This window comes from Scyliorhinus torazame, chromosome 18 (assembly GCF_047496885.1).
Source record: "Scyliorhinus torazame isolate Kashiwa2021f chromosome 18, sScyTor2.1, whole genome shotgun sequence".
In the NCBI taxonomy this organism is placed as follows: domain Eukaryota; kingdom Metazoa; phylum Chordata; class Chondrichthyes; order Carcharhiniformes; family Scyliorhinidae; genus Scyliorhinus; species Scyliorhinus torazame.
In genome coordinates, this window is record NC_092724.1 from 99,219,822 (window position 1) to 99,247,511 (window position 27,690).

Below are 27,690 nucleotides of genomic sequence, written 5' to 3' on the forward strand. Positions count from 1 at the left end.
CATTGCTCATGATTAATGTTCCCATTGTGGTCATTTGAAATTCTCATGCGCTGCTGTGTTGGCCCAGGGAATACAAGATCAGTTGTTGGAGCATCTAATGACTGAGAAATGCAATGGGAGCTAATTCTGCAAGGATGTCAGATGAATTTCTCTTTCAAGGCATGATTTAACGGAAACATTTCTCGGTGTCATTTTGGGCGCAATTGGTGGGGGTGTTTCTCAACAGCCATTGCAGTCCATATTTAATGGCACTTCGTGCAGGAGATGAGCCCATGAGTTTCTCGCCTTTACTGGATGTCTCGCAGTCTAATTCACAAGGCTCGCACCTTCAGCGCCTCGCTGCCAACAAGGGGAAGCTGCTTTTAAACACTTCCTCACCACTCACTACCAGTCAAAAGACAAGTGTGGCACTGTGCAGACCTACTCCTCGCTTTGGGGCTGCTGACCTATCCAGGCTTCTTGATGCTGTCAAAGTGAGACGGGACATCCTGTTCCCCCAAGGGAGTTGGAGAACCAGCAGCAGGGTCACCAATGCTGCCCGGGAGGCAGTGGCGGTCAGTGAAGGCAGAATGACAAGGAGGACCGCCGTACAATGTCGGAAGAAAACCAACGACCTTCACCGAGCTGTAAGGGTCAGTTACCACTTCTCTCCTGGCATCTGTTCCACCTGCCATCCCTCAAATTGCCAAACGTCCCCCCACAAATCGCTGGCTGACACTTCAGACCCTCTCCACAGCTGATCTTCGTGCTTGCTCCTCAGAACCTACTGACAACAACCAGCACAACCCCTTTATGTCCAGGTGCGATTGTCTCGCAGGATTATCATGTGATGGGACTGGGGGCCACGCCACGGAGTCGTTGCCTGCCCCAACCCCCCCCCCCCCCGTAGCCAAGACACCACCTCAGTGAAGAGCTCTAAGGAGACCACCATCGAGGGGGTCACAGTTTTCACCCTCACCCTCCACCAGTGCAGAGACACATACCTCGGTGGACAACATTACTGGACAGGCTTCTGTGGCACAATCTGGTGAGCACCACACAGTTGCTGATGCACATTAAGTGGAGGCAGGAACATCCAAGGGAATCAGCAGTCGGAGGTTTGCTGGATCCCAGGATTCAGCTGAGTCCCAGCCAGATGTCGAGCCTCTGGACAAGGTTCTCCCAGAGCTGATGCAGATGATAGGACAAGGCTGGGAGATTCAGGAGGGGGTGCCAGTGACATTCCAGTGAGTGCATCGTGGATTGGAGGAGTCCCAAAGACTACGGGCACAGGAGACAATTAGTGACACCGAGGCCAAAACTGCTAGGATTGCGACCGCAGTGGAAAACCTGGAGCACGATGTCAACGTCTTCAGTGCTGGTGCCCAAGACATGGTTCAGTTTGTGGCGGCCATGGCTGAGGGCCTCAACATAATGCCCCAGTCGCTGAGGGACATTTTCCAGACACAGGTGGACATTGCCGAGGCACTCCAGAATATGGCCCAGTCAGAGGCCCATCAATGAGGGCGCGGCACCATGGTGCAGACAACAGGGAGCCACCAGGACTGGCAAAGTCAGAGGCCGCTGGAGCCTTTTCCAGCTGCCTCTCCTTCCCATGGAGACCCCTAGGACCTTCGAGCACCATCAGGCAGAAGGAAGCGCTGGAGGCCAACCCAGGGCCGAGGAGATGCCGGTGATCTCCAGATATTCCGCATCCCACCCTCTTGACACCAATACATTTCAACGACAGCAGGATGAACAGGTTGGCACAGCAAAGCCGGTGACGCCGGTATATCGGTCGGGACCCCCCCCGGATCCAGGCCCTCCAGAGGACGTCCGCCAAGGGCATCAAGTGCCATAGGGTGCAGAAAGCAGCAGGCTGCCTCCACCTCTGATGTGCATCCTGGGGACACACCTAGACCGCGAAAGATAAAAAAGAGAGAGGATCACTGATTGGGCACAGTGGAGCGGGGAGGGGGGCATTAGGGGGAATGGAAATATCAAATGCTCACAATTAAAACATATTACACCTAGTACATGTGAAGCCTCTGTCACATTAATCGTCACAGCAGGCCTTCCTGCAACCCCACCTCTTGTTGACCTCTGCTCCCCCCACTTCCCACCAAAAGGCACAGCGATCCAAGATCAAACGCTGGCCAATGCAGACCCCATTCAGAGGGTCGGTGTGAGGGCTCTGTCAGCAATAAGATAGGAGTCAAAGACTTTTGTATAAACTGAGGAGGACCAGTGGTTGCCTCACAGTGTGTAATCATCACCCACTGACAGTGCCAACACAGGCCCATCACCCTGGGAGGGGGCGTGAATGGGAGGAGGAAGGAGGAAAATGGATGGGACGGAGGGAATTGGAGGGATTGGCAGGGGGGGGGAAGAAGGGATTCAGGGAGGAGGGGGTGAGCTGACGGACAAAGCCTCATTCTATAACAATCAGATGAGGATGAGGGCCTCCCTCGTGCTCCGGAGATGCTGGAGCCTTGCCGTCACCTGTCTTCCATCCCCCAGCTCCTTCTGCGGTCCTGCCCGGGCTCGTCCTCCATCCCCTCCTGGTCCGCCTCGTCGTCCTTTTCAGACGGGGCCACATGTCCCCCCTCCTCCAGCATGTTGCCCACTGCAGTATCAGGTTGTGTCGGGCATAGCAGACCACAACAAAGTGGGAGACGCTCTGGAGTGCGTACTGCATTGCACCACCAGAATGGTCCAGATATTGGAATCGCATTTTTAACAGTCCAATGCACTGCTCAATGACAGCGCAGGTAACAACATGGGCCTCGTTATATCGGGTCTCAGCCTTGATCTTCGCCCTCGCCACTGGTGCCATCAGCCAGGACTTCAGTGGGTACCCCTTATCCCCCAAGAGCCAGCCCATCATCCTCGGTTGGTCCCCGAAGACGCCAGAGTTCTCCCGAGTGTCCCAGGGTGTAGTTGTCATCATAGAATCATAGAATTTACAGTGCAAAAGGAGGCCATTCGGCCCATCGAGTCTTCACCAGCCCTTGGTAAGAGCACTCTACCTAAGCCCACACTGCCACCCTATCCCCGTAACCCAGTAATCCCACCTGATCTCTTTTGGACACTAAGGGCAATTTAGCATGGCCAATCCACATTACCCACACACCTTTGAACTGTGGGAGGAAACCAGAGCACCCGGAGGAAACCCACACAGACACAGGGAGAACGTGCAGACACGCACAGACAGTGACCCAAGCCGGGAATCGAACCTGGGACCTTGGGGCTATGAAGCAACCACTGTGCTACCGTGCCGTTATGTTCATTCCCTGGGAATCGTGCACACACATGCATGGTCTGGAGATGGTGGCCACACATGAGTTGAACATTCAGGGAGTGTTAATGAAGGGCACCCCCTGATGCGCTGGTGCGCACAAGGCAACATGCATGCCATTAATTACCCCAACGCTGGGGCATCCTGGCGATGGCAGACAATCCAGCAGCCTGGGCATCTTGATGGACCTGGTCCAGCTCAAATCTGATAAATTCTGATGGCTAAGCATACAGGGGACCAGTGTGCTCACGGATGCACTTGTGGTCTGTAACTTGTGAAATGCCACATAAGTCCCCGCTCGAGCCCTGGAATGATCTGGTTGCATAGAAGTTCAGGGCTGCGGGACATTCATGGCCACCAGGAACGGGTGTCCACCTCTTCCACAGGGTGCCACGCCCGCAAGGACATGGCACAGCTGCCACACTGTCTCTTTGTTGAGACTGAGTCTCCTGTGGCACATGCTGTCCGTCATCTCCTCGAAAGACCAAAAACGCCTGTACGCCTTGGGCTGCCGCTGGCATCCTCCTCTGGATTATTCCTCGGCCTGATGTGCAGCCAGGCCTTCAGGTATGTGGCTGCCCCCTGAACATGAGGTGCGGCCTCCAGCCTGCGTCATCGCTACTGCCTTCTCTGGCGTCTGGCTACCTGGACTGTCACCAGCACCGCAAGGGCAGCCTTTGTGGGACCGACATAACTAGCCATATTGTTATATCTGTAAGGAATTGGAGGAGATAGACCGACAACCAGTTAGGGCCTCCACACCGGGACCCTGAAATCCCCCAAGCCTCCCCATCTTCCGTGTCCCGCTTTCTGAGTGCCACCCACCGAGCCAGTTGTGCTGGAAAACCTTTCTCTGCACACTCACACCCGACCACAACAGGAGCCCTCAGATGCCAGACCCTTACCGGGAACATTATGGAGACCGTGCCCAGGTGCCCTCCCCTGATCCACACACTTGCCTTCTGGTCGCGAGGATATCCCCAATGCCCAGCTCTTGAGTGTTTGATTTTTGGCTGCTGCCTTTTTGGTGCTGACACTTCTCCAGTTCAGCCACATTGTTGAGGCTTTAAAGTTTGATTGAAATGTGATAACATAATCATTGTCTGAGACAAGGTACATGTACGAGAAGCCATTTGAGAATATTTTGTTTATTAAGCAGTCAGCAGTAACAAAGATTTGAAATCAACTACGTAACATCCCACATATCACACTAACCACCAAACAACAAGGAAACATCACCATTTCATATTGTTACCAATACAAAGCTATTTCAGCTCATTTCACACAAAAAACAAACAAACACGGTATCAATCCTCACAGGTTTCCTCTGGGTGGTCCGGTTTCCACCCACAGTCCAAAGATGTGCAGAAATGGAGGATAAGCCTGAGAATGTCTTATGATGTCCAGAATGTTTCATAGAAATGATCTGTCCACCAATGTGTTACTTGTTCCACGTGTCAGTAACATTCTCCATCCAGGAGCCAAAGCTGTGTAGACCCTCCCACATGGCCCAATCTCACCGGAACCAAATCAGACATCCATATATGCTAATGGCACTCAAGGTGCAGTTGAACATCCTTGGCGTCCCGCGTGTTTAACCCACGGTGACTGCCAGTTCATGCAGCACCCATCACACCAGCAACAAAAGCATCAGCAATCTGCAAAAGCATTTCTTCAACGGTGTTAGCAGGCGGCCCATTTGGAACAACGTTGCACACCAGATCCCGCAGCGTTTTCTTGCTTCAAACTGGACTCCCTTATGGACTCAAATGTCCTCCTGAGCCAGGTGTTCCAGGACCCAGGTATCTTAGAAATAATTGTCCTTCTTTCTGGCTACAGAAAAGGAAGGAAACAGCAACATCAGCCTCCATGCACCTGTCGCCACCAAAAGGAGCAAGCAGCAATCACAACCTGCAGCTGTGAAGTGCTCTCACAACTAACAAGGCCAATTCCTCATCAAGAATAGAATTCAGATGTGAAGCTAGAGGCTGCTCATGGTCAAAAGGAGTTAAAATGACCTTCAGCAGAGAACCAAGATCAGGGCTCCATCCTGGAAGTGTTTGATAGGACAGACATGTAGCAGCTGTAGTTGCCCCTGTTATCCATAATATTTAAAGATGGCTTGAAGGCCTCACAGACAAAAAGCCCTTCACCACTCCCCCCCCCCCCTCGAACATTGGGGTAGCAACTCCAGTACCCTTGAGCTGCATGCCGGATAATGGAAATGGCTACTCACCTCTTCCATTCCCCTTTCAGCCATTGCGTCAACTTCACATTTTTAATAGGGAGTACTAAACATGCCCACGTGATTTCTCGCTGAGGAGCTGGTTAATTCCCAGGAAGCAGTTCCATTTGACTTCAATCTGGCTAATGAGATTGAAATTAATGCAATGAGGGTTAATGGGATGCTCACCATATTTGGGCGCGACCATTTAGAGCGGGCTGGTCGGAGAGCAAACGGATTTGCAGGCGCCCCCCCCCCCAGGCGCTCCGTCCCCCCCCTTGCGAATCTGGATTTAGGCCTTTCTTGCTCTATTTAACCAGCCCTTAGTCACAATGGAACTAAAGCAAACAGCGCCATTGCTTTTAATCGACCAGGACTTAAAATCTGATTCAAAATGGATTGAAGAATTTTGAAATAATAGACATCAATGGTCGTCTATGTGATGCGGAGGCCTTTGAATTGTGCAGGTGGTGGACTGCTATTGTGTGGGGTTGACTAATGTAGATTGTTCTGTCAGGCAGATTTTGCTGGATGATGCATTGGATAAGAACAAATCTTCTATTCTGTGGAACGTTATCCACGTTCACTCATTTCCCGCAGGAAATTAAATGCTCATTTCAACTGTGGAAGAGCTTGACAGCTTCACTCAATGTTTAATGCATGCATTTCCTGTGAATGCACCCTGAATAGTTATTAGAAGGGGTAACCTCAGCTCCTTTTCCACCAAGGACATTGAGGCTGTAGCACCCACAGCATTTCTGACACGAGAGTGGGTCCAGGTTTTGTTTCGAAAGACCGAACGGCATGTGTGCAGATTGGAAATTGATTGATTTACATCACAAATTGATTAATAAACCATTGTGATTGCCAATCAGGCTGTTAGCCTCCTTCCCCATTACGGTGTTGACAGAAGTTTGCTTTCAGGCAGAAATGGGGGCTTGTCCTTCTGTTGCATTGGTCTCTGTGAAAGTTGTGGTAATGGGTTTAGGAAGTTGTTGAATTCGTCTGACAATTTTGAGGTAATTCCAATTATTTATATCACATAATCACGGAATCCCTACATTTCAGAAGCAGGTCATTAAGTCTAGATTAGATTAAATTACGTCTGCACCGACCCTCTGAAAAGGCACCCTACCCCGCCCTATCCTCGTAACCCACCTAACCTTTTTTGGACACTAAGGGGCTATTTAGCATGGTCAATCCACCTATCTTGCACATCTTTGGACTGTGGGTGGAAACCGGAGCACCCGGAGCAAACCCATGCAGACATGGAGAGAAAGTGGAAACTCCACACAGACAGTCACCCAAGGGCAGAATTGAACACGGATTCCTGGTGCTGTGAGGCAGCAGTGCTAAGCACTGTGCCATCATGCCGCCCAAAGCTATGTGCTTGGGAAGTATTTGAAGGTGTTGAAAGGGTGGTTTAATGGAAATACATTCCAAAAGGAACGCAAGGAAGATAGCGAACAAAATTTGAACAACAGCTTGCCTGTTTAGAATTGCTGGGGCCATAGGCAAAAATATTGGGCATGATTCTCCGACCCCGCGCCAGGTCGGAGAATCGCTGGCAGGGGCGCGAATCACGTGACGCCGCTCCGATGCCGGTCTGCCAATTCTCCAGCGAACGGAGAATCGCCACCCTTGGCGCCGGCACGGTTGGCGCGGCGCCGGTCTCCCCATGCGATGGGCCGAGTTAGGCCGAGTGCCGCCAGCGTCATTCTCGTGTGGTCCTACCCAGCAGACCTCGGCGTTCATGCTGCGGGGGGCGACCTGGTGGGAGGGAGTGGGGATCCGACTCCGGAGGGGCCTCCACAGTGGCCTGACCCTCGATCAGGGCCTACCGATCAGCGGGTGTGCTTATCCTGATGTGGGCCTATGTTCCTCCGCGCCGGGCCCCTGTAGCTCTCCGTCATGTTGTGACTAGGCCGTAGCGCGCATGCGCGAACGCGCGCCGGCCGTAGCGTGCATGGGCGGATCCGCAGCGCCCGTATCAGCAGCTGGAGCAGCGTGAGGCTCTTCAGTGCTGTGCTGGCCCCCTGTGCGGCGCAGGGTCGCTGCTCCTGGGGGCCAGATGACGGCGTCGTAAAACGCTCCGACGTTTACGACGGCGTCAACACTTAGCCCCAGGATCAGAGAATCCCGCCCATTGTTGCCGACATTATGACAAATTAATGAGCTGAAGGATAGTACAATTAGAAAAATTGAGTTCTTGTGCTTGTGGAGATTAATGAGGATACGTAGTTGATACATGTGCCAGGTAGATAGATTAACAGGGTCGGAGGTGATTATGTGAAGATGGAGCATGACAATGAGGAAAAGGGTATCAGAGATGATAGAATTTGGGTTACAGTAAGGACAGGCAAGGAGAGCAGTGAAATGATATGTCCAATAGGTTTCAGAAAGTCGTTTAAAGTAATGGGAATGGGAAAAGGGATTGGGCAAAAGTGAGAGCAACTTAAACAGAAAAACCAGGATAGACAAAAAGGCACCCTGTTAGTAACTGGAGAATGAATGGTGCAATTTATAAGAAGTGGAAGTGAATTTGGAGCACACTTCACTTGTTTTTAGACAGAAAATGGGGTGCGAAGAGAAATAATTTAGGTGCTATCTATGCCTGAACAGTATCAGAAAGAGATCTGATGAGAGGCATTCCTAATGGCTGCCAAATTCCTTAAATAATGCCAGTAAGATGCCTGGACACCTGCATTACAATCCAAACCAGGAATTAGTTTGCCCTAAACACATTATTACTTGAGGAAATTCTCAACTTTGCTCCTCGCCTGAGGTGTGGTGATCCTCAGGTCAAATAACCACCAGTGAGCTCTCCACTTCAAAGCAGCCTGTGGTCATCTGAGACGATGGCGACTTTACCTTTACCTTTTACTTGATCTACATCTGATCTAACCACTGCTCTTTAAAGATCCGTTTTAAAACTGCTGCCCTTTGCCAGTCACTGCTTACCCTCCCCACTGAACTTGCCTGAGACCTCAGAAAGCATTCCGGATAGACAACCTGACTACCACCTGCCCATGATCGGCAAGCTGCTTCTGCAACAGTCATTTACTCAATGCAGACTTACTGATGTGAATTTACACCAATATTAACATTGCACAGCTTTTTCACAGAGCTATAAAAAGTCTTTGGATCACATTTAAGAAGTATTTAGAAGTGCACTTGTGATGCCAAGGCATACAAGGACGTGGGCCAAGTGCTGGAAAATAGGATTAGAATAGTTAGGTAGTTGTTTTTGACCGGCACAGACATGATGGGCTGAAGGGTCTTTTCTGTGTTGTCGGCTTCTATGACTCTCTATGAGTCACCCTGCTGACACAACCTATTATATTCCGGGTGCCTTCTTCTCAAAAATTTCAGTTATCTTCTATTCACTTTGTACAAGTTTAGGTTTTTACTTTTTTAAGATGTCAGGAGGGTGACTATTTAAAATTGCGTAGGAGCTGCTGATTTTACCTGCTGCACTGAGAAAGTAGCATGAATGCTCAGAGTGAACAGGGAGGTTGTAAATCTGTGTATGACAGACCACTTCTTCTGTAGACTATTTCAACAATCAACCCAGAGACAAACTTAAACCACAACAGTCATTCGGTCAAAGTGTTTTTCTCACATTTGATCTGGAATTCTCCGGCCGCTGGGATCCTCTTTTCCGCCGGCAGCGTACCACTGCCTCCCAGCAGCGTGGAGTGGCTTCAATGGGAAATCCCATTGACAAGCGGCAAGAGTAGAGAATCCCGCCGCCAGCGATAAGTAGCTGCTGAAAAATACTGGGGTACCAGAGAATCGCAGATTTGAGCTCTTCCTTCCGGAATGCCTTTCAGAATCTCAAGCGGGATTCTCCGGTCCTCCAACTGCACGTTTCTTGGTGAAATCTCTCTTCCCGCCGCTTTTTTCTAATTTAGAGTAACCAATTGGGTTTTTTTCCAATTAAGGGGCAATTTAGTGTGGTTAATCCACCTACCCTGCACATCTATGGGTTGCGGCGATGAGACCCACGCAGACTCAGGGAGAATGGTGCAAACTCCACACAGACAGTGACCGAGGGTCAAACCCGGGTCCTCGGTGCTGTGAGGCACCAGTGCTAGCCACTGCATCACCATGCCGCCCCATTCACATCGCTTATTAATGGGATATCTCATTGAAGCCACCCCATGCCGCTGGGAAACCCAAAGGTGGGCCATGCTGTGTGCAGGAAAGGAGAATCCCAATGGCTGGAGAACTCTGGCCATCGTCTCCCTAACTACCACCTAGACGGATCCAGGATGCCATCACTTCAAAGACCATTCCTGTCAACCCACTGAGCATTCTCCAAGGAACCAAGCTTCCCTTTCAAAACCCTGAATCTGTGCCCCCCCAAACGGTGCCTTGGCATATTTCAAAGTAATGCTGCAGGGTACTTCCTCCCTTCACTTCTTCCATATGCTTTTCCATGACATTTATTCTTGAAGTTGAGAAGTTACAGCAGTGGCAACCAACATTTTATGTAGGACTCCAGGGATTACCCCAGCAGATTGCTGTAAAACCTCAGCATGACTCCTGTCATTAAAAGCGTTGTTATCTAGGACACAATGATTTTTGTTATTCCTACTGTGTGTAAAAAATTCTCATATTATTGGACTCAGTAACTCCTCCAGGCCAATTTTGCTCAATTATGTATTCTTGTGAAACAATGGACAGTCCCACTTGAGTCAAGTGATGTTCTCAGGCCAAAATTATTCATTCCAAAGTGGAGGAAGTTTTTAAAAAGTTTTTGTTATTTATTGCCTGGCAACAAAGCAGGAAGAGATTAAACTGGCTCACTGTGGAAGGAATGAGATTGATACTGAATGTGGATGACATATATCTGCTATTTATTCTGAAGGATGAGTTTCACAATCTCCATTGTCTTATGAATGGCGAGATTTATAAGGTTGCTCTGTTTTAACCAGCAAAACGGAAGGGGTCATGTGACCTGTTCTGAATTCTGTCCGACTATAAATCTGGGTGACGTGATTACTCTGGTGACAAGAGGGTCCCCAAGTCAAAAGACTTGCTGAACAAGTTGCAAAGTTTTCGCACCTGAAAACAAACGTTAGGGCAGTTGTATGACCTTCAGCTTCCAGGTTTTTGGAAAGAAGAGGGAATATAGAGAGCGGTAAAGGACTGCAGTTAGTGTGGTCAGCAGAGTTCCTCGTTAGTATAGTCATTAGTATCTCTGCCTGTCATGTGGGAAACCAGTGTTCAATTCCCCGACAGCTTTGAAATTGTCCAGAAGCTCCACAGGCATTGTGGGGGGGGAGGCGGTGGCGTAGTGGTATTGTCACTGGACTAGCAATCCAGAGACCCAGTGTAATGCTCTGGGGTCCTGGGTTCGTATCCCACCACGGCAGATAGTGAAATGTGAATTCAATAGAAAAATGGAATTAAAAGTCCAAGATGACCATGAAATCATTGCCCATTGTCGTAAACCCCATCTGGTTCACTAATATCCTTCAGGGAAGCAAATCTGTCATCTTACCCGGTCTGGCATACATGTCACATACGGTCACAGCGATGCGGTTGACTCTGAACTGCACCCCCGCCCCCCCCCCCCCCCCCCACTGAAATGGCCTAGCAAGCCATTCAGTTCAAGGGCAATTAGGGTTGAGCAACAAATGTTGGCCCAGCCAGCAAAGCCCACATCCCAAGAACAAATTTAAAAGAAAGAGAAGCTGCCGAGTTTTCTGTGAAGTGCCAAAGCCAGAAGCTGCAGGGTTAGACGCATCCTGTGTCCAACTCGAGAGACTGGATGATTTGTCCTGGCAAAGCCAGACTGGGAGAAGCAACAGTAAGTAGTAGATTTGGAAACTCTTCAAACACTGGGGGATCTTCAGATGGTCACTTGAAGTCACAATATCTGGCGAACTGGGGAAACATGAATGCAATGGAAGCGAGGAGTGACTGTGCACTGCTTCTTATAAGGACTATAATTCCAAGGAGAGTGCGGCACAATGTATGTCTGTGGCATGGGTTCTGCAGAAACATTAACAGGGATCAATATTTCTGTAATTTGGTGCATAGTTGACTACAAAAATAGTGTGCAGTCAATGTTGCTTTTAGCTTGTTTGTTACAGTAAAAGCCAAAACAATTGAAATCTTTCAATGTGCAATCCTTCAGCCACTGGAAATTCAAAGATAATTTTTAAAGTTATCCGTCTCTCTGGGTATTGTAACAACTGACCCTGAAGAAATGAACTCCTGAATAATATTAAAGGCTTTACGCAGATTCAGACATGCCCAGGTGAGCCATCTCATTTAGGTTCCTGTCATTAAAAGCATTGTTATCTAGGACACAATGATTTTTGTTATTCCTACTGTGTGTAAAAAATTCTCATATTATTGGACTCAGTAACTCCAGCAACTTTTAGCAACTTTTCCTTGTTTATCATCACACTGCTCAGTTGCTCAACACCCACATTTTCAACTGGGCCACTGTCACCATCTTCTAATTTGGTAAAGACAGAAGCAAAGTACTCATTTAGTATCACTGACGTACCCTCAGTAAAGGTTGCTCTCCTCAAGACTCTCATGCCCCCATTAAAAGCTACCTATTACCTTTTCCCGGCTAATCCAGTCATTCCTGCTTCCGTACCAACCATTTAAATTTCTGTTTTTTATCATCATGAACCAGCTGTATGTAACCCCCATTGCCTTTTTTGACAATTTACATGCTTGTCCAAGTGTCACCACTAGCAGGGTGAGCTATGTCACACTGTCCATATTAATTAGCTGACTGTAGACGTATTATGCATATTTCCAAAGACTAAAACCCAGGAACACCAGATTCGGAGTAACCACTTAACGGTATTGCTTTAAGCTACGCAAAGCTATGTCATTCCCTCAAACTCGGGTAATAAATAAACTGGAATCCATTGTTCCGCAAGAGACAGATACTAAATAATGAAATAATTACCTGATAGGACGGTGAAGATGGCAGCAAAGGCATTCAGTTTTAAGCCATCGATCACGTTTGTGTAGTGACAGATCTCAATGCACATGAGGCTGAGGCCAACAACCAGCAAAAGGATATAAAGAATCTCTGCCACAATGGACAGCCAGAGGACACCTAGAAGAAAAGATAAATAAAACAAATAAATCAAGGCTGAGCATAGGAATCATCTGAATAACAGCAATGATTGATAGTGAAAGATTTAGGCTTCGAACCAAAGAATTGTAATCATTCCTGATCTATGTGTTAATTTACGATTTTGAAGCGTTCCCCCTCCCATAGCAGAGTTGTTCAGTTATGGGGGAGACCTTGGCTGCAATGCCCCCACCCATGTAAACTGCCGACTCTAACTGGCTGGTCCTAAACAATGGCCACTTACTTGACAGTGGTAACTGTCAGTGTTAAACTGCACAGCAGCCCAGCTTCAATGTCATTGTGACGAGAAGGGGGAACATCATAGGGAAATTAGAACATTATATAGTCACTGTGTAACGATAATCCATAATTGTGAGTGAGGAGTGGCAATGGGCACAGATTATATGAAGAGATGATGATTTTGCAGTGTCAGCTGTTCCTTCTCTTCAGGCAGCTTTTAGAACATAATTGTAGTCAGGTCACCCAAAAGAGATAAGTGCAAATCTCTCTGCTGAATGGGGGAGAGGTAGTGTTTATTGGGTTATTGTTGTTTCTTTTGTTCAGAATGCTACATATTAATAATCAGTCATGCTAGTGGTTCTAATCCCATCACTTGGCCCAATCCCAGTGTTTTGCCCTCCACTCAGAAAGGATGGAATTACTGTCGGGGAGATTAGCAGATCAACATGTACTGGGGGGCTGTATTCCACCTATTCCAGGGATATCAGTGTGATTTTTCAAGAATTGACATGTACATTTCCATGCCAGTTCTTCTACACGTGAGTCTCTATTATACATAATAATAATGTCTGGAGAGTCACATTAGACCTTCACCATATCCCAATGCGGTCAACAATCCAAGGTTTTGCGCTGTGATCAGAGAAAACGCATTGACCATGCGAAGCACACCAGGAGGAGATAAGAGTGGCAAATTCACAAGCAGGCGCTTAGTCTGCAGCTGTAGCGGAACCAGAGCTTTGACTTTAAGCTCATGTTGAGGTTGACTCCAGAAATCCCAACTTGGCACCATCTCAGACACCCACTCTCACCGGCTCCTAGCATGAATTGAAATGTCAGTACGAGTTAGAATCACCCCAGTGGGCCCCAATCCGCTTTGAGCGACGTAACCACACTAAAGTCCCCAAGTAAAAAAGAAAATGAATTATGCAGTGAATCCACCTTTGCGCTTTGATTGAAGTTTCTGATTCTGATACAGGTCAAATATCATTCAGAAATAACACAGGACAATTATCGCTCTCAATCAATCCTATTTTTATCAACATTTTAACATTTTGAGGGCACATTTATCTGAAGAGTGACTGCTGTGACATTACCAGGAAACCTGGTTTTAGACAGATTTCCAGAGGCCAGCTGTTTTGAGGAGCTGAAATGACATTAAAAAATTAGATATAATGAACCCAGGGTGCTTTATCATCCACTGTGTATGTTAATTCAGTTCCCCGACACAGTTGGCATCAGTCCGCCCCCTCAGTGCCAGGTCCTCTGACAATTTTGGCAGTGACAAAATAAATCTAGTTGATAGAAAGGGAGGAAGATAAAACGGCAATCTATATGAGGATAATTTGTAAAATAAAAGCAAGTTACTGTGGATTCTGGAATATGAAACAAAAACAGAAAATGCTGGACAATCTCAGCAGGCCTGACAGAGAGAGAGCAAAGCTAACGTTTCGAATCTGGATGACTCTTTGTCAAGGCTAGCGAGAACTGGAAACAGGATGAGCTTTCTGCTGTTGCGCCAGGGGGAGGGGTTGGGGCAGGGGGAGGGATATGTGGAGCAGTAAGGGTTGGATGGAGGGTCAATAATAGGTGGAGGCTGGGGAGAGATTGACAAAGATGTAGGGAATGTAAATGGCAGTGATCATGGCTAAGAAGGGTGCTGATTGTGGCATATTAAATGATACGAACAAAGGTAAGCAATTTATCAAAGGGCAACTTGGAACAAGGAACAGATGGCCCTAGTGGGATGGGGTAGGGTGAGGGGAGACAGTGGTGAGGGAAAACTAGACCGATGGAAGAAACAAAAATAAAGTGATAGAAATAAAAATGGATGAAGGTGGAGGAGAGAGTTCACAGTCTGAAGTTGTTGAACTCAATGTTAAATCCGGAAGGCTAGGGCAGCACGGTGGTGCAGTGGTTAACACTGCTGCCTCACGGCGCCGAGGTCCCAGGTTCGATCCCGGCTCTGGGTCACTGCCTGTGTGGAGTTTGCACATTTGCGCCCCCACAACCCAAAGATATGCAGGCTAGGTGGATTGGCCACGCTAAATTGCCCCTTAATTGGAAAAAATGAATTGAGTACTCTAAATTTACTTTTTAAAAAGTCCAGAAGGCTGTAATGTGCCTAATTGGAAGATGTGGTGCTGTGTGGTAAACCACGTGATTGTATTGTCTGGACTGTACTGTACCATACATGCCTGGGCTTGTCCAGGTTGGCTCCGCCTGTGGCTCCTCCCCTCGGGGCTTCTGTATAAAAGTGGCAAGTCTCCGCCTCCGGCCCCAGTTCGGGTCCAGAGGCTGGAGGCTTGCTGTTTAGTGTATTAAAGCCTCAGTTAACCTTATCAACTCGTCGTGTATTATTGATGGTGTATCATGCTGATCCTCTAGTTTGCATTGGGCTTCACTGGAACATTGCAGCAGGCCAAGGACAGCATGTGGGCATGAGAGTAGGATGGTGAGTTGGTACAGCAAGTGGCAGGATGTTCTGGGAACTGCTTGTGGATGGATCGAAGGTGTTCTGCAAAGCGGTTACCCAGTCTGCATTTAGTCTCTCCACTGTAGAGTAGACCACTTTGGGAGCAGTGAATGCAAGAGACCAGATTGAAGGAGGTGCTCGTGAAGCGCTGCCCCACCTGAAAAGAGTGTTTAGGCCCTTGGATGGTGAGCAGGGAGGAGGCATAGGGGCAGGTGTTGCAACTTCTGCGATTGCATGAGAAGGTGCCGTGGGAAGAGATTGAGGTGTTGAGGGTGATGGAGGAGTGGACCAGAGTATTCCAGAGGAAATGATCCATGCGGAATACTGACGGAGGGACTGCGGGGAAGATGTGTTTGGTGGTGGTATCATACTGGAGTTGGCAGAATCCTTTGATTGCGGAGGTTGGTAGAATGAAAAGTGGGGACAAGAGGGATCCTATCCTGGTTCTGGGACGGAGGGGAAGGGGTCAGTGCAGAGGAGCGGGAGATAGGTCGGATACAGTTGGGAGCCCTGTCAATCACAGCAGATGGGAAATTGAGCAAGAAGGAAGACATGTTGGCAGCACCATTTTGGAAAGTGGCATCATTGGAATAGATGTGGCAGAGACAAAGGAAGTGGGAGAATGGGATGGAGTCCTTACAGGATGTGGGGTGTGATAAGCTGTAGTCGAGGTAGTTGTGGGAGTCGGTGAGTTTGTGATGAATACTAATGGGCAGTCTATCCCCAGAGATGAGGGTAGAGACATCAAGGAAGGAAAGTGTGAGAGATGAACCATATGAAAATGATAAAGGGGTGGAAATGCCATACGGGCACCAATAGCCACACCTTTTGTTGGAGGAAGTGAGATAGGTTAAAGCAGAAATTGTTCAGTGAGAGGTCAGTCAGACGGAGGAGAGTAGTGGTGGATGGGGAATGTTTAGACCTCTGTTCGAGGAGAGCAAAGAGCCCTCAGACCTCAGGAATAGAGGGATTGGATATCCCTGGTAAAGAAGAGGCAGTTAGTGCTGGGGAACTGGAGGTTGTTAATTTGATATAGGGCATCGGAGGAATCGTGGATGTAGGTGTGAAGGGACTGGACAAGAAGGGAGAGGATGGAGTCAAGATAGGAAGAAATGAGTTCCGTGGGGCAGGCACAGGTTGACACCTTGTAATGGCTTTATACTGTATTTTCAAGATATTGACACTACAATTCATTCCATACAGGGTTTTACTCTGATTGTTAGCAGTCAGCTAACTCTAAGCCATACTTGTTTCTTTTTATTTCAGTGCATCCATTTTCATTTGGAAACAATACAAGCACATATGTTGTTTAGTGTCTGTACAGGGACATATATTGATGTCTCGGGCTCTTGTGTACATATTGTGGTAGTCACCACTGATGTATATATACAGTGGGCCGAGTATAAATATGTGTGCTCCTCGTACAGCAGCCATTTCACGAGCTGCTGTGGGAGGCCACACTTCTTAGTGTAATAAAGCCTCGATTGCATCCAACTCTCGTCTTTGTGTAATTGATCGTGCATCAACATATTGAGTGCAACAAACTGTTTGCTGGGAGCTTCCAGGTAATTTGGAAGATGTCTTGATCAGTTCTGCTAATTTACCCATTGAGTAGTTGGGTAGAGGCCAACAGCGTATCCTAGGTTTGATCCATGCCCTGTGCCGAGTTAGCTGATTTCAGTTGTGACAGTGATGGAGATGTTATCCAGTACCCAGGGTTAAGGAGCAGGAAGGGAGCTGGGGTTCTTGTTCCCAGCTATCCAGTGCTCTGCCTAATATCCGTGTTTATACATGTCTGAATAAAATCAGGAAAGAGCTGATCTTCCCTGACGTCCACAATGAAATAGCCGCAATACTCACTGTCAAAGTTATGCTTGAATAATGAACATTCAGGAAACCTACTCTGGCAATGAGTCAATGCTTCAAGGACAGGAGCGAAACAACTGAAGGAGCAAAAAAAATTGTTTGGGGATTGATTTTTGGGTTCAATTAGGTTGTAGAATTTCAAGGATCCTATTTAACTGGACTGATTGTCTTTCAGAGTTCAAATGCGGACCTATATGTGGCTTTTGGAAGAAGTTGTTAACTTGTGAAATACAATTAAATACAATTAACTTAGTTCTTCCTGCTCCATTTTTAATTTCTTGTCTTTCCTCAGAACTCCTCTTGTTCCTATAACATTCCCCACCCAAGTAGTTATACTTCCTCTCTCTGTGAATTTTACTGGCACCAGAAGGTAAACCCTAATGTCCAACACAAGAGCGTTCCTGATTCTCCAGGAGATCCACTCACCATCCACAATACACTGCAGTGTTGATCCACTGAGCTACAGCACCACTACCTACTCCTTCCAGGACTCCTAGATTTATGGATGAGGAGGCCTTGCAGCACAGTGGGTAATGTCCCGGCCTCCGAGCCAGAAGCTTTGTGTTCGAGTCCCACCCCAGGACTTGATGACAAAGAAAGGTGCAATCATAACGCTGGCAATATACTTCCAAAAGCGCAAATGACTGGCTGGTTAGCCACACTTGATGTGGAGCGGCGCCCCTTAAGCTATAAGATTCTGGCGACAGACCAGCGACCTGTCCTGGGAATTACTCACTATCAAACAGATGAAAGTCTGCCTTAGTGCACCACTAGGTGTGGGCAAAGAATTAGAATTAGTGAATGGAACATACTCAATTTCCTGATGTCTGCTCTGTGCAGATGTCTGGCACTTCACCCAGATGGCACAAAACTCAGAAATGCAGTAAACAATGAAACAATAGACTTCAGGAAAATATAAACTGGGGAAATGAGCAGATTTATGGCAGGTGAAGTGATACATTTTTCTTGGAAGATTGAGGACAGCCAATATATGCTAAATGATAGAAAATAAAGGAAGGCCATGAGGAACAGAGGAACCTGGGGGTAGATATATGCAATGTTTTAAAAGTGGCAGGACATGTTGAGAAGGCTGCTCAAAGAGCACTCTTGGTAAGCCTTTATAAAACACTGGCTATGCCTCAGTTAGAATATATATTCAACAATATCCAGTATATGCCCCTGAGCCAAAAGCTCTGGGTTCGAGGCCCACCCCAGGACTTGATGGCCAAGGCAGGTGCATTCACAATGTAAACAAACAGGTCAAGAGTGTCAAACTGCAAATCCTTCCAACAGGCAGTCTGCCCCAGTCAGCTGTAGACATTCACGACTTTAAACCAAAATCTTGCTTTCTGTAAATGATGGACACCTCCCTAGTGTGGTTGAGGGCTGTTCACTTCACTTCTTCACATGTCTCTCTCAGTACAGAGCACTCTCTTCAGCAGATCTTACATGACCACACATCTACACAACTCCAAACCTCACTTTAAATATATTTCTTCTCTTTCATCTTCTCCCATTGTTGTTCTCTTTCTTTGAAACGTACGTTTCCCATGATATTAAAAACTTTTTTTGTTCACCTTTTGGCCATCACTTTTAGGTAAGATACTGGGCGCGACTTTCCGATCGCGGGGCAGAGTGTCCGCGCCGTCGTGAACACCGCCGCGTTTCACGATGGCATGAAACAGGCGCAAGCACTAGCGCTTCTGGCCCCACAAGGCGCTGGAGCGGTTCACGCCACTCCAGCCTCACTTCCTGGCGCGCACTGGGGCAGCACCAACCCGCGCATGCGCAGTGGCGATGTGCCAACCCGCGCATGCATGGTGGCTGTACGGAACGTGCCAGCCCCGACGCAACATGGCGCGGGGGTCTGGGTCAGGACGCGCAACAAAGTAGGCCCGGGGGGGGGGAGAGGCCGGCCCGCCAATCAGTGGGCCCCGATCGCGGGCCAGGCCCCATCAGAGGCCCCCCCCCGGGGACGGAGCACCCCTTCCCCCCCCCGCCACAGGCCGCCCCCCGACCCTTCGCGCAGAGTTCCCGCCAGCAGCGACCAGGTGTGGACGGTGCTGATGGGACTCTGCTTTTTCCGCGCGGCCGCACGGCCCATTCGGGCCGGAGAATCGGTGGCCCGGCCAAGTGCAGCGGCCTGCGACCGGCGCTGCGCCCAATGCGCCGGCGCACTGGCGCCAATTCTCCACATCTCGGAAAATCGCGCGCCGGCGTCGTGGCGGCGTGGCGCGGTTCTGGCCCGGTGCAGGGCTGGGAGAATCGCGCCCACTATTTCAGAATTTTACCTTATTTAGCTATGACTCTTTTTTAGTTGTAAACTCCTTCTTACCCCCTTTAAAATTCAACAGCTAAAAATCCAAATCCTCCATTATCTCCTGATGCAAATTTCTACCCATGTTGTGTTTGCGTGTAAAACATCTAACTTGGCCCTGTTCACTTTAAGTCCCTGCTTTTCACACCTAGCCCCTTTGATATCCTCAACTTTGTGGCCACTCAGACCCCAGCTTAATTAAACTCGTCTCTCACACACACACACACACATCACAATTCTAAGGGTTGGTAAACAGGTTGAAGGCTAAAAGCTGAGACAGCATGAGGAAACATTTCTGACGAGATAAATTGGTGTGATCTGGAGTGGACTGCCTGAAAGATGATGCGAGCAGATTCAATTCATGAGAGAATGAGCTGAATGCTTTGAAGGGAAAGGAATTATAGGGCCATGGGGAAAGAGTAGAAGAGTGGGATTAATTGATAGCTCAAAAAAAGAGTCAGTATGAGCCCAAAGGGCTAAATAATGTGCTGAGCTGTATCATTCTACAATTCTAAGTGACCATTGGGTGATGGGTGGCTCCAAATGATGCTGCCAATACCTTAAATTTCCATAAGGGCATTCTACTGGAACGCTGGTTGATTTGGATCGCCAGCACCCTCCCAACCCGTTCCAATTCTCGCTCCACCAGCATTAATCACATCAGGGTCCTAATCTGACCATATCTGGGCTGTGCCCTCATTACACAAACTGCTTTTGCACAGTGGGCACAGTGGTTGTCTCTGCTGCCTCACAGTACCAGGGACCCGGGTTCAATTCCGACCTTGGGTCACTGGCTGTGTGGAGTTTGTGCATTTTCCCTGTGTCAGCGTGGGATTCCTCCGGGTGCTCCGGTTTCCTCCCACAGTCCAAAGTTGTACAGGTTTAGTGGATTGACCATGCTAAATTGTCCCTTAGTGTCCAAAGATGTGCAGGATAGGTGGGGTTACAGTGATAGAGTAGGGGAGTGGACCTAGGTAAGGTACTCTTTTCGTGGGTTGGTACAGACTCGATGGCTCGAATGACCTCCTTCTGCACTTAGGTATGTTATAATTCTGTGAGTCACCAGTGAGTCATTCCAAATGTATCATTTTTTTTATTAATTACAACTCCATCCATTTTTCGGCAGTAGCACCTAACATTCTAGTACAGCACTCTCCTGCTGGCATAGGACATTGATGTATGGTATCATAACTCCTGTAAATGACCACTTTGCTGTCATATGGCATGATGAAATCAAGTAACCTTTAAGGCATGATCAAATCTGAGGGGTAATGATGACAAACTCCTAGCTCATAAAGCATCCCGTACTTCAGAAATATATGCACTCTAAATATTGGTTTGCATACTTGTCTCAGCATGGCCAAAAGTGTGACAATCTCGGAGCTCTATCAGTGAATCAAATTGCCTGCACTCGGTTCTGCTGACTGGCGATCATCAGAATCTATGCCTCGTATCATAGCTTTATCAATGTACACAAACAACCCTCAACCTCTGTATAAAAGAAGAGAGGAGCCCCCACCCCTGTGGTTTTGTTTATTGTTCATTTCTTGTCACTTGATATTCCCCCATTACTGGAGACCAGCAGAGGTTACTCAAATACCAGCCTCAATTTTTTGACTCTTTGACTCATTCCCCTCAGGTCTAAGTTAACTACAAGGAAAGGATGAGGGCCCAGTCAGCACTTAAGAAAACTGAAGAATAATTGCTGCATCTACCAGGGCCGAGGAAGAATAGCGAGCTGCTTCAGCCTTTTGTGATTATTGCTGATTGGCACAATCAAATTAGAAGCAGTTAAATTGTACGCAGGGAACGTGAGGGCTGGCAGATGTAAAGGAGATGGTTATGTCAAGTCGTAACATTGGGAAACAGAGAAATAAGGGAAAATGGGGAAAACACTAGGATGAAGAATAATGAGGAACATAGCTAATCTCCCAGAGAGAAACAGCATTGTGATTCATGCAATCTGTGTCAGTTTCTTAGACAATTGCATGACCTGGCTGAAATTGCAAAGAAAAAAAAAATGTCTTTCTACTCCTGGGTGAAGAACTGACTAGATTTTAAATTATTAGGTTTTGAACAGGACTGATTGTCAGACACAGCAGGCTACCTTCAATGGCCAGTCTTGCTCAGAGGCATAAATTGCAATGGGGAGCTTGATTCTTCATGGGAGCAAAATAGGAATAAGGCGGTCATGGATGATTCAGCAGGTGTTCTGCCAAAACAGGGGCAGAGAGATAATTTCAGCAGAGGGAGTTCTCTGCTTAATGTGAAGTCTCCTACTTTCTTTTGCAATAATCCTGAATCCTACTGTTTTCAGAAATTAATATCTTGAGATGATCTAATGTTTATAGTCTCTCAGTTAAACATGATTCTTCTTCTCCCCACTGTTGACCATTCCGAGATGGCTCTGTTCTGTCCAAAACCTCTGAATTTCAAATTAGTTTGCAAATCAACAGCTCTTTGTCAGGGAATTATTAATGATTGTCTGGTTAATTTTACTCAATTGTATCTAAAACATCCGGAGTAACCTGGTGCTGTTGTACAAGAGTCCTGTTAAAATTTGGCATATATTGCTAAATATTATATGGCTTATATTAACAAGAGGTCGCTTAGCTCAGTTTGCTGGATGGCTGGTCCGTGATGCGAAGCGACAGCAACAGCGCGGGTTCCATTCCCGTACTGGCTGAGGTTATTCATAAAGGCCTTGCCTTCTCAGCCTTGCCCATCGCCTGAGGTGTGGGGCCCTCAGGTTAAATCACCACCAGTCGGCTTTCTAAGGGGAGAGCAGCCGATGGCCCTCTGGGACTGCGGTGACATTTACATTACACGAAAAAAAAAGGTGAGTTTTGTGATTTTCTTAATTTACCCAAATGCCAGCCTTAATTTTTTGACTCTCTTTGACTCACTCCATCAGGTATAAATTAGCTACAAGGAAAGGATGTGGGCCCAATCAGCACTTAAATAAACTGAGGAACAATTACATCTCTTGCTAATTAAGAGCAAAAGTGATTAAAACGTATCTGAATGCAGTCGGAAAGAGTAATGGACAATTGAGTAAAATTAAAGCCCTATTTAGGCCAAACTGATCACTCTTATCCTTAGAAGTGGCTCAGTGGTAGCACCTTCACCTCTGAACCAGAAGTACATAATCAAGGCTGACATTGCAGTGCAGTTCTGATGGAATGCTGCATTATTGGAGGTATCGTCTTCTGGACTAGGTACTAAACAGAGTCCCTGCCTGTCCTCTACTGTCAAATATCCTCAGCACAATTTGAAGAAGAATATGGGAGTTCTCCCGATAATTTGGCCAATATTTATCTCTCAACCAGAATATAAAAAACAAATGATCTGGTCATTGTCTCATTGCTGTTTGTCGGATCTTACTATGAGCAAATTGGTTGCCACATTTGCCTGTATTAAAACAAAACTACTGGCAGGATTTTCCACGCACTCCCCACGGCGTGTTTCACGGCGATGGAGACAGCCTGCCATTGGCTGGTGTTGGTACCAGATGATCCATAGAAACATAGAACTCCGACAGTGCAGAAGGAGGCCATTCAGCCCTTCGTGTCTGCACTGACCATCTGAAAGAGCACCTACCTAAGCCCACTTCACCGCCCTACCCCCATAACTCGATCTAGCTCGCACACTAACGGGGCAATTTTGCATGGCCAATCCATCTAACCTGCACTTCTCTGTCCCGTGGGAGAAACCGGAGCCCCAGAGGAAAGCCACGCAGACATGGGGAGAAAGTGCAAGCTCCACACAGTCACCCAAGGACAGAATTGAACCTGGGTCCAGGGAGCTGTGAGGCAGCAGTGCCAACCACTGTGCCACTGTACCGCTCTGCCCTGCTGCTGTCAATGGGGATTCCCGATCTATGCACCCCCTGCCTCTTGGGAAACCCGCAGCTGATGCCCGGGTGGCACCGCAAAGCCAGCAGTACTTCCAGAGTGCCAGAGTGGCAGTGCTAGGCATCCCAAATGCAGGATGGTACTGCCATGGGTTAGGGCCTGAGGGGGGGCCATACCCATGAAAGGAGGGTGTGGGGTTTATGAAGGGTGGGGGGTACAGGGTAGCTATGTAGGGGCCTCTGGGAGGTTGTGGGGTGAAGTGTGGGAGTCCTGGAAGGGGGGGGATATAAGCGCGTGTGCAGGGGCCTGAAGACTCGTGCCTTCAGGGACCCATAATGAAGTGCCCTCACTTGGGTGGATGTGGAGTAATGCCTATGTGTGTGGGGGCTGACATTGCCCGTGGGTGGGGGGGGGGGGGGGCGGTGCGGGGGGGGGGGGGGGGGGGGGGACCCTCAAGCTCACTTAGAGATCGGGGCATCCTTTCAATATGGTGGCCCGATCTCTGGGGAGCCGGTCAGGACAGTGAGTTCAGCTCCCCAGTGATGAAAATAATTCTAAGTATGGGTTAAACTGGTGAGAAACTCCCAAGGGCCCAGAAAGGTGACTAAGCGTGGTTAGATAGTGGTGGGGAACTTGCTGACAGAGCTGGCGGGAAACCCCCAGCAAAATCCGCCACAAATAATACTTAGAAGCTTTTACGTTAGATCACGCCCTACAGAAAAGTGAGATCAAATAAGCCCAGCTATGCTCACAAGGCCTGCAAATCCTTAATCAATGGTATAATGCAGAGTAGAAATGGGACTAATGGTACAGATTGCCATACGCTGCCTCTTGGGAAGCACAGGGTAAAAAGACAGTGCAGGATAACAAAGGGAAAATATTGATTCTTACAAACAAGGAACCTGCGAAAAACCATCTTGCTTCATGCACACTCTAGCAGCCTATTCCTTAAAATCTGAAAAGTATCTTCATTGTAAGAGTGCCATCTACTTAAGGTATGTGGCATGAAACTCAGAAGATGTCTGACCTTAGGTTAATTAGCAAAGTAAGCCTTTTCATCTGATGACATGACTATCTTTGACAGCAGTACAGCAGAAAGAGAGCTAATTTAAAACTCCATGCTCCTTCAATAATGCCATGTACCATAAAGCAAATTGGAAAGTGCGGAGACTCATTCTGGGACAGAAAGAGGCCATTTGATCTATTATGCCCAACCCAACTTTTTATAGAGCAATCCACTCGGCCCCATTTCCTTATTCTATTCCTGTAACCCTGCAAGTTTATTTCCCTAAAATGCCTATCTAATTACCTTTTGAAATCATTGATCATCTCTGCTTCCACTACCCTTGTATTCAGCAAGATCCAGGTTATTACTACTTGCTGTGGAAGGACGTTCTTCCTTGCATCCCTCCCAAAAACCTTGAATTAGTTTCCTTTGAGCCCCATACCATCAGTTAATGGGAACAACTCTTCTTTGTTTACCAGTCATGATTGTATTGGATCTCCCCTCAATTCCCTTTGCTCCAAGGAGACCCAGCTTCTCCAACAGAATCTTGTAGCTAAATTTCCTCACCCCGGAGCCATTCTAGAAAATCTCCTTTACACCCGTCCCTCTCAAGGACTTCCAATTCCTTCCTAAAGCGCGGGAACCATAATGGAAGGCAATATGCTAGTTGTGGAGTATTGTAGAAATTTTTAAGATTCAGCAGATCATCCCAGATTTTGTACTCAATGCCTTATTTACAAAGCCCAAGATCCCATACGCTTCATGAACTACTCTCTCAATATGTCCTGTCACCTTCTTGATCGATGCACATGGACCCGCAGGTCCATCCGTCCCTCTACACTTCTTAGAACAGTGCCACTAAGTATATATTGGCCAGGATTCTCCGACCCTGCGGCGGGTCAGAGAATCCCCGATGGGGACACGAGAATCGCGCCCGGCCGTCCCGACGCTGGCTTCCCGATTCTCCCCCGCCAATTCTCGGATGCCCGTGGGATTCCCGCCCTGCCGGTCGGGGGCCGTTGACAGCGGCCTCCCCAGAGATTCTCCGGGCCCCGACGGGCCGAGTGGCCACCGGGTTCGGCTGTGTCCCACCGGCGTGGGTTACACATAGCCAACACGGCGGGACCCGGAAGGTGTGTCTGCAGGGGCCATCTTTGAGGGGGGATACGACCCTGGGCGGTGGGGGGGGGCCATGCTGACCTGGCCCGCGATCGGAGCCCACCGATTGGCGGGCGGGCTGGTTCCGTGGGGGCCTATGTTCCTCCGTGCCGGGCCCCTGTATGGCTCCGCCATATTTCCCGGGGGCCGGCGCGGAGAAGGGAAACCCCGCCTATGCGCGGAATTACGCGGCCGTAGGCGGAATCATGCCGGCCGTTCCACGCATGCGCAAACTAGCACTGGCCGTTCTGTACTGGCTGGAGCTGCAGGAACCACTCCGGCGCTGACCTAGCCCCCTAGGAAGTGGAGCATTCCCCATTATTGGGGACCGCTGATGCCGGAGTGGCCGGCGCCACTTTTCACGCCACCGTGGGGACATAGCCCCATTATTGGAGAATCCCGCCCATTGTCTCTCCCTTTCCAGTCTGGCAAAATGCATCACCTCACATTTCTTTGCATTAAACTCTATCTGCCACTTGCCTGCCCTTTCTGCTCATCTATCTATTTCCTGCTGAGTCATTTGGTATTATCGTCACTGTCATTTACAACTCCAAGTTTGTATTATTGGCAAATTTAAAAACCTTACTCTGTATTTCGATATGCAAATCATTTTTATCCATCAAGAACAGCAATGGCCCCAACAGCGACCTTTAGGGAGTATCACGATCAACCATCTACCAATAGCCATTTATCATGACTCACTATTTTCTATCCTGCAGCCATTTTTATATCCAAGCTGATCCTCCCTGAGGCTACATTTTGTTAACCTTTTACATTGTGCTTTGTCAAACACTTCCTTACAATCCATGTCGGCAACATTCACTGCTTTCCCTTTATCAATCATCTTTGTTACTTCATCAAAAAATTCAATTGGATTAGTCAAATCTACCTTTTACAAATCTGTGCAGGCACTTTTTAATTAACTCAAACCTCACCAAGTGCCAATTATTCCCCCCCACCCCCCCCCCACCCCCCCCCCCTCCCCTCCCCGGGGCCGTGCCCATGAATGATGCTAAACTAGACGGCCTGCAGATACTAGGAATGTCCTTGCACCCTTTCTTGAACCAGGGGGCCACATTTGCCCCTTCCCAATCCTCTGGTATTTCTTCCGTCTCCAGAGAACATTGGAAGATTATGGAAAGTCCTTCTCCGATCTCTGCCACACTTCCCTTTATAACTTGGGATGGAAGCCAGGTAAACAGGAGAAAAACTACACAAGTAATATGGGGAGAAAAAAGAAAGTAGTGATTTGTATTTATTGTGAATTGTTTGGTGCTGTCAAAGCTGAGGAATTTGATAGTTTTCCAGTTGGTTAGTTTATGGATGAAAACACGGAAACCAGAGACAAAGGTTCAGGGACTTAGTGATTGTGAGTATTTCATCAATAACGATCATTGCTATTTATATAGTGCCTACAGTGGTAGAAGGGGACGCGTTTAGCCCAGTTGGCTGGACAGCTGGTTCATGATGCAGAGCGAGGCCAACAATGTGGGCTCCATTCCCGTATTGGCTGAGGTTATCTATGAAGGCCCCGCGTTCTCAAACTTGCCCCTCGCCTGAGGTGGAGTGAGCTACCTCGATTACATGTTCTAACACCCTGCTTCCTGTAAGGACTCTATCCCATTATCCCAGTTTCTCCACCTCCATCCCACCTGTTCTGATGATACCACCTTCGGAAATTGTGCTTCTGACATGTCTGCCTTTTTCCTTAACCAAGGTAACTCTCCACCTCCACCCCCAATGGTTGCCAGGGCCCTCACCCGGGATCGACTTATTTCCCACACCTCTGCCTCACCCCTTCCTCACCCTCCCAGAGCAATGATAGGGTTCTTCTTATCCTCACTTTCCACCCCACCAGCTTCCGCATTCAAAGGACCATCCTCCCCCAGTTCCGCTAACTCCAGCATGTTGCCACCATAAAACACATCGTTCCCTCACCCCTCTGTCAGCATTTTGCAGGGGCCACTCCCTCCATGAAACCACAGTACACTCCTCCATCACATGCAACTCCCCATCACCTTCCCAAGGCATATCCACTCACACCCGCAGAAGGTGCATCACCTGCCCCATTATCACCTCCCTCCACACCACTCAAGGCCCCAAATACTCTTTTCAGGTGAACCAGCATTTCACTTGCACCTACTTCAATTTGGTTTATTTT

The 27,690-nt window shown here is 48.1% G+C and overlaps 1 protein-coding gene across 1 annotated transcript in view; it reads right to left on the minus strand.

The window, feature by feature from the left end:
* Positions 1 to 27,690, minus strand: part of gsg1l2b (gsg1-like 2b) — a 298,403-nt gene that overhangs the window by 255,243 nt on the left and 15,470 nt on the right. Inside the window, exon 3 of the mRNA XM_072483080.1 lies at positions 12,445 to 12,597. Coding sequence (XP_072339181.1) covers positions 12,445 to 12,597 — 153 coding nt within the window. The remainder of the gene's footprint in view (positions 1 to 12,444; positions 12,598 to 27,690) is intronic.